At 39.9% G+C, this 13,072-nt stretch overlaps 1 protein-coding gene across 1 annotated transcript in view; it reads left to right on the top strand.

Annotated features, from left to right (window-relative positions):
• Positions 1–13,072, top strand: part of LOC124178909 — a 33,217-nt gene that overhangs the window by 10,496 nt on the left and 9,649 nt on the right. The window contains exon 2 of the mRNA XM_046562700.1: positions 11,082–11,255. Within this exon, the coding sequence (XP_046418656.1) occupies positions 11,082–11,255 (174 nt within the window). The remainder of the gene's footprint in view (positions 1–11,081; positions 11,256–13,072) is intronic.

Here is a 13,072-nt window from a genome sequence, read left to right as displayed (position 1 = left end):
GTTTATCCCCAGAGAAGTGTTGAGTACCATCATTTCAATTTTATCCTTCCATTATCGAAATTGCACGATGTTTCAATGTAAAAGTAAAATATGAAAATCGCAGATTTCTAAACACATTTTCAAAATTTTTCGGACCAGAATGTTATTTAAAAAAAAAAAGTAAAAATCAAATACGATGAAAATGGAATGTCATCGTTTACAGCGATAGAATAACGATTTCGCACAGGTTTGCTCGACTATGTATACTGACACATGTGCATAAATTACCACTTTGCAGTTATAGGAATTTCTCCCTTCCCCTGGCTTACGATGTGTACACAGATATACACATGTACGCATGTACATCTTACGTTCACTGAATCTTGAACGCTGTCCATCTCACTCGCCTATTCGCGCCAGCGAGAATTTCGCGTCAACGTGTATTCAGCAAAGATTACAGGTGAGGCCCCCATCGCGCAGGCGTGGCTGCTGGCAAATAGCGACACGTCGTCCTTCTTCTACTCAGAAAATTACTAAATACACATAGGGAGAGTTGGGAATCAATACGACTGATTTTTCAGGTAGTGTCGTAACTTTAACCTGCACCGTTGTCGATCAATCTTCACATCGTTTAACCACATACACGTATCTATGCGCGGGTTTTACCTGCAGGTCGTATATTATTGATTAATTATCGCGTGTACCTGATCATTTAATGCATTTCATTCGTATATTGTATGTACTTATAATGTGACAACTCGGAGGAGAGACGCTTTTTTGTCGAATGATTAAGCGATTAGGCGTGTAGTGTATGGATTTTTAAAGGAGTGCTCGGTTTAGCCGTGACTCATCATCGGCGATGAGTGGCACTCGGTGTGCAGTAAAAAGTATTCTCAAACCAATCCAAGCCGGCATGTATTATTATATACATATTATATACTATACACTTTATACATCCTTTCCGGCCGAAAAATTTTTGGATCATATTCTCATCTCGTATATTGGAACTCTAGTGGTAAATGATCAATATTTTTTTTCCTCGCAGAATATTTCTCTCTGCTTTATGCTGTGTACTCGCACTTGATATCTCGTAGCTCGTTCTAACGGCGATTTAGAGGCAAATGATCACGGAATAGGATCATAAAGTGATACGGTAGCCGGCAGGCCATCAACCGCGAAATTGAACACGTCTCTATATTAACGAGTTCAGGCATGCCTGAAAACGTGACGGCTGTTTGATGAAATTCCTTGAACATGAATTTGCATCGCTTATCAATTACCTGCCAATCAACTCTGCTCTGTACCATCTTCTTGGTCACTTCGGCGTGAAAGATGAGGAGCGTAAATAAAAAAAAAAAAAAAATAGTTGAACGGAATGTTTCGATGGAATTCTCTAATGAAAGATTATCGGAGTAACGAAAAAACTGTCCTATTCAAAACGCGACCGTTTGTCAATGTTGGGATTTTTTATCATGCCGAGACTAACGAAACAATTTCTTCCAAATACGGAAGACAACATTATCAGAACCATGTCGACGAACCTGACCATGGTCGGTTGTTCCAACATAGCTCTGGTAGTATCAGGTAAGTTTTCTCGGACCGAGAAACATATAGAATAGATCGGATTCTTTAAAATCAATTCTCGAAAATATTGTCGTATTATTTTGCATCGATGAATAATTTAGTCCTGATTTATAATCGTTAGTACTCAGGAATGACGTAATATACCAAAAGACCTTTCAAAATATCACGTTGCATCTGCTGCTAGCCAATACCGTAATAATTTTTCGACTCTCACTAGCGGGGAGAGCTAGAAAGTTACACTCATTTAGTTTTATTTTGTGTCGGGCGAACACCAGGCGTTATTACGTGACTCGCTTGTCGTATTAAATTCTCCGATCTTATCGATCGATTGGTATATGTGTAAAGTACGGACGTAAAATGGAACGTCGAGTTCTCTACTAGATATACACGGTAGGTAGGTATATAATATATATAAGAGTACGAATCAACAAATCTTACAATACCCGAGTAATTTCTTATTCTTACGATTAGCGGCATGTCCGGTTAGCACTATTTCAAAATCACACGTAAATATCAGATTTTTCATGCGATGCTAGATACGATTATTAGTCGGATTCCTCTAGCAGAGCAAATAGCGCATCGTCGATTTACACATGTTCATACTTTATAGGTATATGACTGTATGCGGGATCATAATTAGTGAAAATTTCTCTTTATAGCTAAAAAGGTCTCGCCTTGAGCAACGAGGAGTTTACATACTGGTTAGAGAAGAGGGACAATTTTTTTCCCGCTGTACATGTATTATACACATCTCTCCTCGCCTCTCCTCTCCTCTCATCTTTTATTCTTCTTCTTCTTCTTCTTCTTCTTTATTTCTTGCCGCTCTTTCGTTGAGATTACGCACCCGAACAGTGACGGATTGAATCCCGCTTCATGAGAAAGAAAACGTAACGATCCTCACGTAGAGGCATGACGTGTAGGTAGGCAAGTATAAAGGTCAAAAACTTGGAAGAGTTTGTATAAATACACGTGTATACTTCAGTGCGATACTCACTTTCGTGATTTATACGTTGTTACAAGCAATTCAACCACCGTACGAGAAGCATTACAGACGACTTGCTAATGAGATATTCGTATTCGAGGGTTAAAAATAATCGTCGAGAAGCTGGAATATGTAATATGACGAGGATTAAGTCTATTTCTTAACGGACATTATACCTCGAGTGCAAGAACATGAATAATCGCGACTATTACATTGTTATTACACGATTTATCCAAAGAGGCGAACGAACCTTGTGCTTATCAGTATAAGCATTACACTACATTCTAACAGCATTACAGATCTTATTTGTTCCTGCGAGATTTGACAGCGAGTATCTGCTTTTCATTTTCTGATTGTTTACAGGACGGCTGTGTCAATGCTACTACGTGTGTATATATTGTTTGACATTTTAAACTGGCAATTTCTCATTGTCTTCTATAATTTTTTTTTTCCTTCTATATAACGTCACCGTTGTTAAGTTGACGGGATACACGCGGTTTCCGTTTGTATCATTTTAAATTCTTTTCTCGAGATAAACGCCTTCGTTACTTTGCGGTAAAATCCGTTAGATACACCGATTCGCTGTCCGTCTATATTGCGTTGCCTCTGAACGCCATGCGCTACAACTAAACCGAATATATTGTTACAGTCACGTATTTGGTGCCAAATATCCGACGAACGAACCAACGAACGGTGAACATCAGGAGACATGTTTATCATCGGAGCTGAAGTAAGAACCGTATTCTTGATTCATTTTCCCTGTAGTGAAGTCGAAAATAATCATGATATTCGATGCAAATCAAAAATATGGTTCTTATATAGTTGAAGTAACCGTATCGCTGCTTGGAATAAAGGCGGAGTCGTTTGGCGGACTTTTTTTTTTATTGCGTTAAAGCGTAGAACCGTTTCTTTTCTTGGTCGGCTTTATCAAATTATAAAACAAAAAACAATTATCACAATCACAATTAAGTACGGCATTGCATAGCATTGTCCCGAACCGTTATCTTCTTTGACATTTACCCACGTTTATTACAATTCGCGTACAAATATCACCGTGTACACAATGACAAGACAAGAAAAGAAAACTGTGCTCACATATTTACATACGAAATTAATTAAGGGGTATATTTTCGGTCTCAACAATTGTTTGCAATAATTATACTTTCGAGCAGGAATACGTCACTCGTATGCCGTAATATTCGGTCCGAAGAAAGTTGGATGAATGATTTTTGCATCACTCCTTGTCGGTCGATTCCACGAAGATTGTGCTGACGATTACGACCTCCTAGGCCGTCGGTCCGTATTCGTCATATCGTGATGAAGAGCCTTTGTTAGCATCCGCGTGTTTCAATCTTGTTTGTGTAATACCTATTACGCGTGCGGTCATCTCGTCAACTTCCTCAAGCGTGTAATACCAAACGGTATAAAAGAGTTCGAATTTTGTACCTGTACCTGTAGTTGCCCAAATTTTAACACGGAGTCGAAACTTGCCGTGTACGTAATAACTGCCATTATTATTTATGATAACTCGACACGAAGATATGATGATGCGGTGTAACGAACTCGTAGAAATGTGTAAAAAAATCATCCTGATATAGAAAAAGGAATGAAATTACTTGCAAGTATTTGTAACGCTTCGCAGTTGTAGCGGACACGTATTTACGGTTAGGTATTAATGCGGAGAATTTGAAATCCGATCCGGCGTCTATGATGACCTGCAGAACCCGAAGACCCTGACTCACAAATTCGAAAATGCTGACCTGGCCGAACGGCAGTCAGCTCGATGCAAAAAGTTCGCGTCATTCTCGGCGTTTCGTGACTTGCGAAAATTTTTAGTCCTACCTTGTAAACGGGAATTTGCGTGTATCTAATAGTTCTTGTTTAACTAAATTTCTCTGCATGATGTTGTATTATACACCTTATATCCCGATTCGATAGATTCTTCTCGCTTTCGTGGCTGCTACACGGCCCTTTGACTTTTACTCAGAAATATCCGAGTCACCTATTTTCGATATCGAATGTAAAAAAAATTTATGCCAACACTGACGGAGGCCCGTCTCTTTCTAACCAAATCCGTGATCGCGCTGAGCCTCGAAGCTGGAATAATTTACGTGAGTTAAAAATGGTGTACATTTTCTTCCTTCTTTTTACTCTCTCATCGTCGGGTCCTCGAATATCTCCGGAGCGCCGGTTCTTACAATTTGTTTTTTTTTTTTTTTTTTAAACCAAAGTTGAACCCCGCCGCTGGAATGGATTGAAAGAAAAAAGTTGTCTTCCTCCTGGGGGACATCGTATCTCCACAAAAAGCAAAAACCTTTCGCCATGTACATTAAAAATTTATTCTCATCCTTTACAAAGATAGATTCAAATTACACACTACCGCCAATTACATGTCCGTTAATTAACAATAAAAGCATGATTGAAACTTGACTCTTATTGTTAGCTTTTAAATCTCCCTGGAATTGCACCGCTTCAAACTGGGGTCAAACTGACACTAAACTGATCCAACTAAGACTGATAAGTAAGTATGAACAAAGAAACAAAATAACTCTTACATTGATGTAGATTCAGAAAAAAAAAATTAAATTATCTTACGTTGATCTCAAAATATTCGCCATGCGGTCAGACTCGATAGCAGAATAACTTTTTGACGAGTATCTGACTGGCAACTTTTCTTCTTGTAAAATACACTTTATAAATTTTTCACACGTTCGCTTTAGAGCGCGTTCAAATGCTTCCTTATTCATCATCCCGACTGTTTCAACAATTACTATGCTTTCATAAGCCTAAAAGTGAAGAAGGCATCATTGTTCAAGAAAGCGAAGCCATAATCGGTCCAATTTTTACGCCGCAACATTATTATAGATAAAAAAAAAAAAATCGACGTCAACGATGTTAACCGATTTATTTCTTACACTTGCAATCTCTTCGACACTGGCTCTGACATTCTTTCCGTTAGTTCATTCGCATCATATGTCACGCAGCTGACGAATTATTTACCAAATTCAATCGTATACCGCACTACCATATTGTCAAGTTATCATCGACCGAGAAGAGCGATCGTGTCGCGATCTCTTGTGTTATCTACATACGCTTCTCGAAGCTATTTTTAGCCTAACATGACATATACATACCTATACAGTGCAAGGGTATGTCATATATTTAGTCTTGCGGTCTGAAACGAACGAAAATTCTTGATCGGATTGACGATTCCGTCGATGCTGGAAATGTTAGAACTCTTATATATTTCGGCTCTCCGTGCATCGATCGTATTGATATAGGGCTTAAATGAAAGCTCTAGAAAATACATAAAACTATGAAACCAGCCGAATGTTGAAATTCATCGTGAAAGGGACGAGATATGGGGTATAATTTTCGCCGGGTACGCCGAAGGCTTCTCATCGCGGTAAAAGATAGTGCATATACATCGCGTGCGTTTTTCTTTCTTTTTAACGAACTTGGCGCGATCGTCGATAGTCCTCGTCGGCGCTGGCATGGCATGCAACCTCGCGTTGGAGAATGATGACAATGAACTTGGCTTGCCTGCCCTCCATGTGCCATGAGAAACTCCCATACCATTTTTCCATTCAAATGTCCACCGCGTTGGTCTTCGTATCACTGAGTTTCAGACCTTGAACCCTCGTCCGTCCTGGTATCCTGCTTTTTTGCTCAGTTATTCGTGCAATAGCTCGTTCGTTTTGTTCATTTTTGCAATTTTATTCACATTTTTATCTCATCATTCGATGCATTGTGATATGCAACACGTGTTCCATTCAAGCCTGTATTTTAAATTTGATGCAAAAGAATATAATTTATATGTCTACCTATGGATAGTTTTTGCCAAAAAATTGACATTCATTTTATAAAGTTTTTAATACCATGGGAATCATACTTAATTTTTACACAGTTTTTTATAGGAGCAAAATCAACCGATAAGTGAACGTTCGGATATTATGAACGGCAATCGTTATTCAAGTTCAATTAAGGCACACATTCGAATTCCGGAATGTTACTTTTTCTTTTCTACTCAAATAATTCACCTCAATCCTTCCGCATCCTGAGATACACACACGCGATAAACGGTAACGTAAAGTGAATTTTGTAATAAAGTAAACGTCAAACGACTTGAATAAGAATCGTTCAGATAACGCAAGTCGCAATTCGGAACTGTTTCTCTTACATTTAAAGTCATTCCACGTCCAATGAAGAAGTTGGGTGTACAGAGTCGTCGACGTTCACGGGTATCGAATAAGCCTCTGAAATTTTTCCTATCATCTTCGGTATCCTCATTATCCCTTCACGTTATCGGTTCCCCTGAGACCGGTTCGATGACGCGCGTTAACCTAACTGCGTGCCAACCGGATTAATCAAATTTTAAACAACGCGATGCCGGGCTTGAAGCCCCTGTAACAAAGAAGTGCGCAACGTTTGCGACCTTAATTCGGCGACCGCAAGTCGTAACGCTAGAACGTGGTTAAAGTTTAACCTGAATACTCGAAAAATGAGGTGATCAGGTATGTCGCTTCACGCTTGCCTGCCCTCAGGCTCTCGGGGTTTCGAATTTGTTGATCGCGGGACGGTCCATCTCCTCCTTCTCAATGTAACCACGATGCTTTCCAGCAGCATGCTCGTTGACAGAGAGAATTACATTTCCGGCGTCGGAATTCTGACTCCTCGGCGATTCAACTGATGGCCTTTAATCGGCCTGTTTCCAGTCGGAAATTAACAGGAAATACCACACGTCCAAATCGTCGGAACGTTTGAGCATAAATTCGCATATCTATTAACCATGAATTCGATCGTGCAACCGTAAACTGAACGCAGACGGCAAAGTAGAAGGATAATAATTTTCAACAAAATTTCTAAACACTTCGTAAAAACTTTGTGTATTACAATTTGGAAGTTTCCGGGACATTGAACGAATAGTTTCGTAAACACAGTCTTTAAAAATTTTCGAAAATCCAATTTTCAAACTAATGAGAAAATTCTTTAAATATTCGCATGTATTTAGAAAAATCAACGAATTCATTTTCCATGACGAAAAAAAAAATTCCCTGTATAATTGTTAAACAATTTATAGGTAACCTTTGGGCATTGTTGTTATTCAAATTCAATCTTCTTAGCGTATTTATTGTGATTGAATTTTTTCCGATTTATTATCTAATCGTAAAGTATTCGATATTGTCGACGTGACTCACTTTTTGTTGAGAATGTATAGCGAATACATCATTAACAAATGGATACTTGTCTTCAGCGGGATAGTAGAAATATATAAAGTTTTTCGCCAAGAAGTAGCAGCCGAAACGAAGATACGTGGCATAATAGGTCGACGAAAGTCATGTCGTCTAACCGAACTTGAATGTGGAGGACCGGCAATTAGTTGAGTAGGACAAAGAACGCGACTTTAAATGTCGGGCGACAGTGACACGAGTCACCTTAGCACTACATGAGCATAGAATGTACTCTACTTTTGTTGGAAAAATGAAAATAGGTGACGGATATAAAATAGTAGCAGTGGTTGTATGGTATAATTGTCTGCCGCAACTGTATTTCCGGTTCCAGTCACTGACTGACCGTTTCATCATCGGACCGCACGCTGCTTCAGGCCTTTATATGGCGATGAGCAAAGTTTTCTTTATGCGGTAAGTGTTATTTCTTTGACGAGAAAGACGATGATACACGCAATCAAGTTTCAGATTTGATAAATAATGTAGGGCAGAAATTGCAACAGCAATGGCATGCTCTCGATAATTCATTTCCATCCGAGTATTAATGAAATCAGTACTAATTACCGACGATCTAATCGACTGTCGTCGAATGACGGCTGAGCTAGATAACAGTTAACTGAATCTCTTTTACAATTATTGTCGAACGTTAATTGCTGCAAGATTAAAAATTTCTAGACCGAGTGACCGCGAGGCGAGGGTCTGAAAGTAATTCAAACGACACTTGTAATTATACGATCATGTTTACAGCTAGCCGTGTAACGTTCATTTGTGTTAAGAATCGGAACGGCTACTGAAAATTTTATCCAATGCCGTACGGGTATCGTCGTGGTGGATCTGTTCCCAAGACGCCATGCATTCTGATTTATATATGGATATTTAATTCGCAATTCGAATCTGCGAGCACTAAAACTTCTTTTTTACTTCTATAGATATTCACTGGAGTAGCGACCGGCAAACGAGTAAAAGAATTGACAAAAAATAAACAACAACACAGAACATAAAACAAAACGAAAAGTAAAGAAGATCATATAACAGGCCAGGTAGGGAATGTATTACCAGCGAGAAATCGTACGAGTCAAGTCATTAAACAAACCGTTCTTTCGATTCGTTAGACGACGAGGCATCCGACAAAAACTTGTTCCTACCATTGTACTACATGTAATGTTACATTACACATACGCTTGTAAATTCGGTCAGTTAATACCAGATATTCCAATTTGGTTCCTCATGCAAAGTTAACTAAGCTACAGTTTTTTTTCTTTTTTGTAGTATTTGAAACGTTATCTGTAAGCAAAGATAGTTTCAGTATCTACCGATTCAAACGAGGACAATCATGAGAATTTGCGTATCGTAATATCAAAATCGCACAGCAATCAAAAAACCTTAGCCATTGTCCAGAATTTCGTGCGGCGTTATTTCGACATTCGTAGGCACGCACGTAGGTACATACATACGTACACGTTTTGTAACGAGATTATCCGCAGAGATGTGATCTGCTGTCAAGATGAATTATACTCTTATACGTGAATAAGTGCTTTACACTTCACCAAGTTTCGCGGCCACCTTTAATCTGATTTTCTCCATTACCATGTAAACATATGTTACAGTATTGACGCGCCAGGGAGATACTATCGGTAATTCTTTTACGGCAGAGCTCGCCTGTAAGGTAGTGTACTAACTAACCGCCGTCCGAGCCTCACTAAAAACCTTCGATATCACGATTTTTCAGTCATATCAATATCGACGGTAACACGAGGATGGATACACGGTTCTTCGCGGTTTTTCCATCACCTGCACGATATTAAATCCTCGAGCGGAACCGGCTGAGACGGTTTTAATGACAACATCGACGGTGCGAGGTTCTTCGAGGCTGCCACTGACATCAGACCAGATGCAGGCATCCGAGTTCATCCTTTCATACCGTGTAGGCATCCGTCCGTCCTTCTTTCGCGTGACTTGGCGAGACGACAGGATGTCCCATTGACGATGGAATTGAAAAGAGACCGTAATAACAAGCGTCCCGGTGCCTGTATCACGTATGCGGTGGTATACTCACGTTCGCCGGCTGTAGGATGGATGTAGGCACCTATTGTAGGTACGTCGAAGCATCGTCGCCACTGCGGTGTGTGCGACTAGCGTGTGGAAAATGCTCTTGCTTCTTCGTCGTTCTTCGCCAATCACCCTCCGTTGTGTGTCCGGTAACACGCGATTACCGAAGTATCGATAAAGACTCACTTTCTCTGAGCGAATTACAGACTTACCTTTCCTTTCGATACCTGCGGAATTTCATACCGTTTTGCATGTATGTCTGACGATTTTGAACTGGGTTTGGATTGTTTCAGCAAAATGTACTATTCCAACGACGTATAGCTTAGGTACAACATGTACGGTAATATGCATAAATGCATTAACCTTTCGGCTAACTTCTATTTGGTCTGAAATAAAATGCGACTTCGAGTTTATACGATTTATGCTACAATGCAGTCCGTTTTCTCACGTCAGCTGCATCGCCAGCCATTGTCACATAATTCGTACAGAATTTAACTCGCGTTTTATTTCGGACCGAAAAAAAGTTAGCCGGAAGATTAAAGCATTTATCCGTATTGCTGTGCGAGAGATTTTCTACTATGAGAGAAATTCTCTTTGGGATGTGTGAATTTGTGTCAAGACCGAAACTTGACCTTTGAGATAGTGTTTCTTCTTGAAACATATCATCAATATCGGTAATACGGAACTTGCCTGCGTCGTCGTTTAAACGTTGGTACAGCTTATGTACCTATATAGGTATGTTATTACCCCACTTTCGGTTTCCTGTTTCAAGCCACGAGATTGACGCCGCTGACAGAGACACGTGTAAACGCGCTGCACAGATCGTAACCACGTTAAAATACCGTCAGCCGCGATCGATGTTCTCCATCTCTCTCGGCGCCTGTCCGCTTCTGCATTAATCATAATCACATACATGACGTTTCAATTAACTTCGATTTATCGATTCGTTATAGCGATATAGTACGGCCATCGTTAGATCACGTTTGGATGTGGATAAGGGTAAATTTCACTTATCGCAATTAAAATAACCGTCGGCCAGTCGAGGTGCTTAAGCACCTCTCTGTCTCTCTCTCTCTCTCTCACAACGTGGTCGCTCGCCCGCGTCTTTAACCTTTGTCACGTGTTTATGGTTACCCATGTCAAGGTAACCTTATACTCGCGCAAATGTACATATTCAAATAACCAATCATTTCTCTGGTTTTCACTCTGAACCCGTCCTCGCGATGAATAACAGCCATATTTCACTTCCTTGGTTGCAGGCTGGCGAAGGAGGCATTATAGTCTTGGACGCCACGTTGGATGCATCGACGACCGACGACGCCGAATGGGAAATGACTGGAGGACCGCCGTCGCCCTGCAACGTTAGTTTCCTCAATGACAATATCCTCATCAATGGCAGGAGCAACTTGTCGAAACAACCTCGCAACCACAAGGTAGTACTTGACACATACGATTACCCTTCATTTACACCCAGCTGTAGGCATTGCGAGCTCGTCTCCTTGAGGAATCATTCTAGCGAAACTGGTGAAAAAGTATCTGCTTTTCGCCATTGTTTTTTCGATGGTTGAAATACGCTAACCAATCTGATTTTTCAATGTCAAATCAAAGTACTCGTAAAGAACAGTAAACAAATTTTCAAAATTTCATTTTTTTTTTAAATTCATTTTGTAAGGTTGAAATTCACTTGGAAAAAAAGGAGTCCCCTCGGTGGCCGTAAATATTATATGAAACAAAATTTGTAAAAAGATTAATAATCAGTATGAAAGCCGCTATCTTGCTATAGAGGTTATTTATTTATTTATTTTTTCTTTCTTATACATATTGACGGAACATAGGTGGCTTGAAAAAAAAATATCGAATTTAACCTATTTTTTCGACAGTTTCTCGTTAAGAAAAATATGAAGATTACAAAAAAAAGCTTCCATAGCAAGATAAAGAATGGCGTGAAGAATGTTACGTCCAAATTTGAGACAGGTAGCTCGAAAACTCTTTTGAAACACCACGTTTTGAGAAAACCGTTGAAAAAATATAAATAAAAAAAAAACGATGAAAATTAATTTTCTGTGCTACGTGAGAGTGCTTTGATTTGACGTAAAAAATCGGACCGATTATCGCGAAATCGCGAATATCAGCTATTTTTCGACCCGCTATACTACGAATGGTCCCTTAATGCGATCGTCCTTCTGCAGTCCCGGACCATGCATGAACGACGCACGTTTAGTCAGCCAGCATCCCTGGCGCCAGGAAATTTCTGCCCAAACTTCGCGTTAATCAATTATTCCGTCGGCGCTTCGCTTCTGGCTCTGCTCCAGAAAAGATTCATGCCGCGTTACGACGATGACTCGGGGTGCGTCATCCCTGCACTTTTGCCAACCCCTCGATGCAGGGGTGACGCATAACGGATTTCCCGGAGCATCCCTCCTCCCTCATCGCTGCGCGTAACTAACGCATCGTACGCACTGCAGCAATATCTCCGCATGTATAGGTATGCGTATACCGTCTCGGTTTAACGAAGCATCGATTCGCTATTTATCATATGCACCGATCCACCGCACCGCGATGCTTATTTGCCGGTGGTAAGCGATTGTTGCTCTGCACTTGAAAGAAAAAAAAAATTTACGATTTCCAGCGTTATTGCTGTATTGGGTTATTTGATTGATCGCGGATGTTCGAAAGTGTTTATGTATATGATATATTATACGTACGTAGATAAAAATATTGAAATTCACGATTAAGATTGAAGTTCACAAGGTGTCCGTACCATGAAACTGATCGAATTCGCGATATCGCGAGTTCGAACAACGCCCGGTTGCGATGCTTTGTGCAAAATTTTCCCCGCCATGCATTTTGGCGTTAAACTCGTAGCTGTCTAGATTAAAAAATAATCTACGACTCACGGGGTATATATGTGCTTGTATCTGAGCCCACACACTTTTTTTCTCTCGGTCTCTTGACTCACTGGGATTTTATATCATGACACGCAGTCATTCATTAGCTTCATCGGTTGATCGATTGGTTGTTTTATTTTTAAAAGACACGTGTGCGCCTGCTACAACGTCGCAACACCTTATATAATATCGTCTTTTCAGATCACACAATACGTGATGGAGACTACGATGTACTCAGTGTAAAAAAATCGATGTTGAAATTTGGTAAAGAGTGCAAAGTGTTGAAAAAGTTAATTTTGATCCTAGAGCAACAAATTGAAGTAAATGAAAACTTATCAATTGCGCCAATCACACGTAACGAA

This window comes from Neodiprion fabricii, chromosome 3 (assembly GCF_021155785.1).
Source record: "Neodiprion fabricii isolate iyNeoFabr1 chromosome 3, iyNeoFabr1.1, whole genome shotgun sequence".
Classification (NCBI taxonomy): Eukaryota; Metazoa; Arthropoda; class Insecta; order Hymenoptera; family Diprionidae; genus Neodiprion; species Neodiprion fabricii.
The sequence above is the reverse complement of the archived record's forward strand: the minus strand, read 5'-3'. Positions and strand labels throughout refer to the sequence as shown.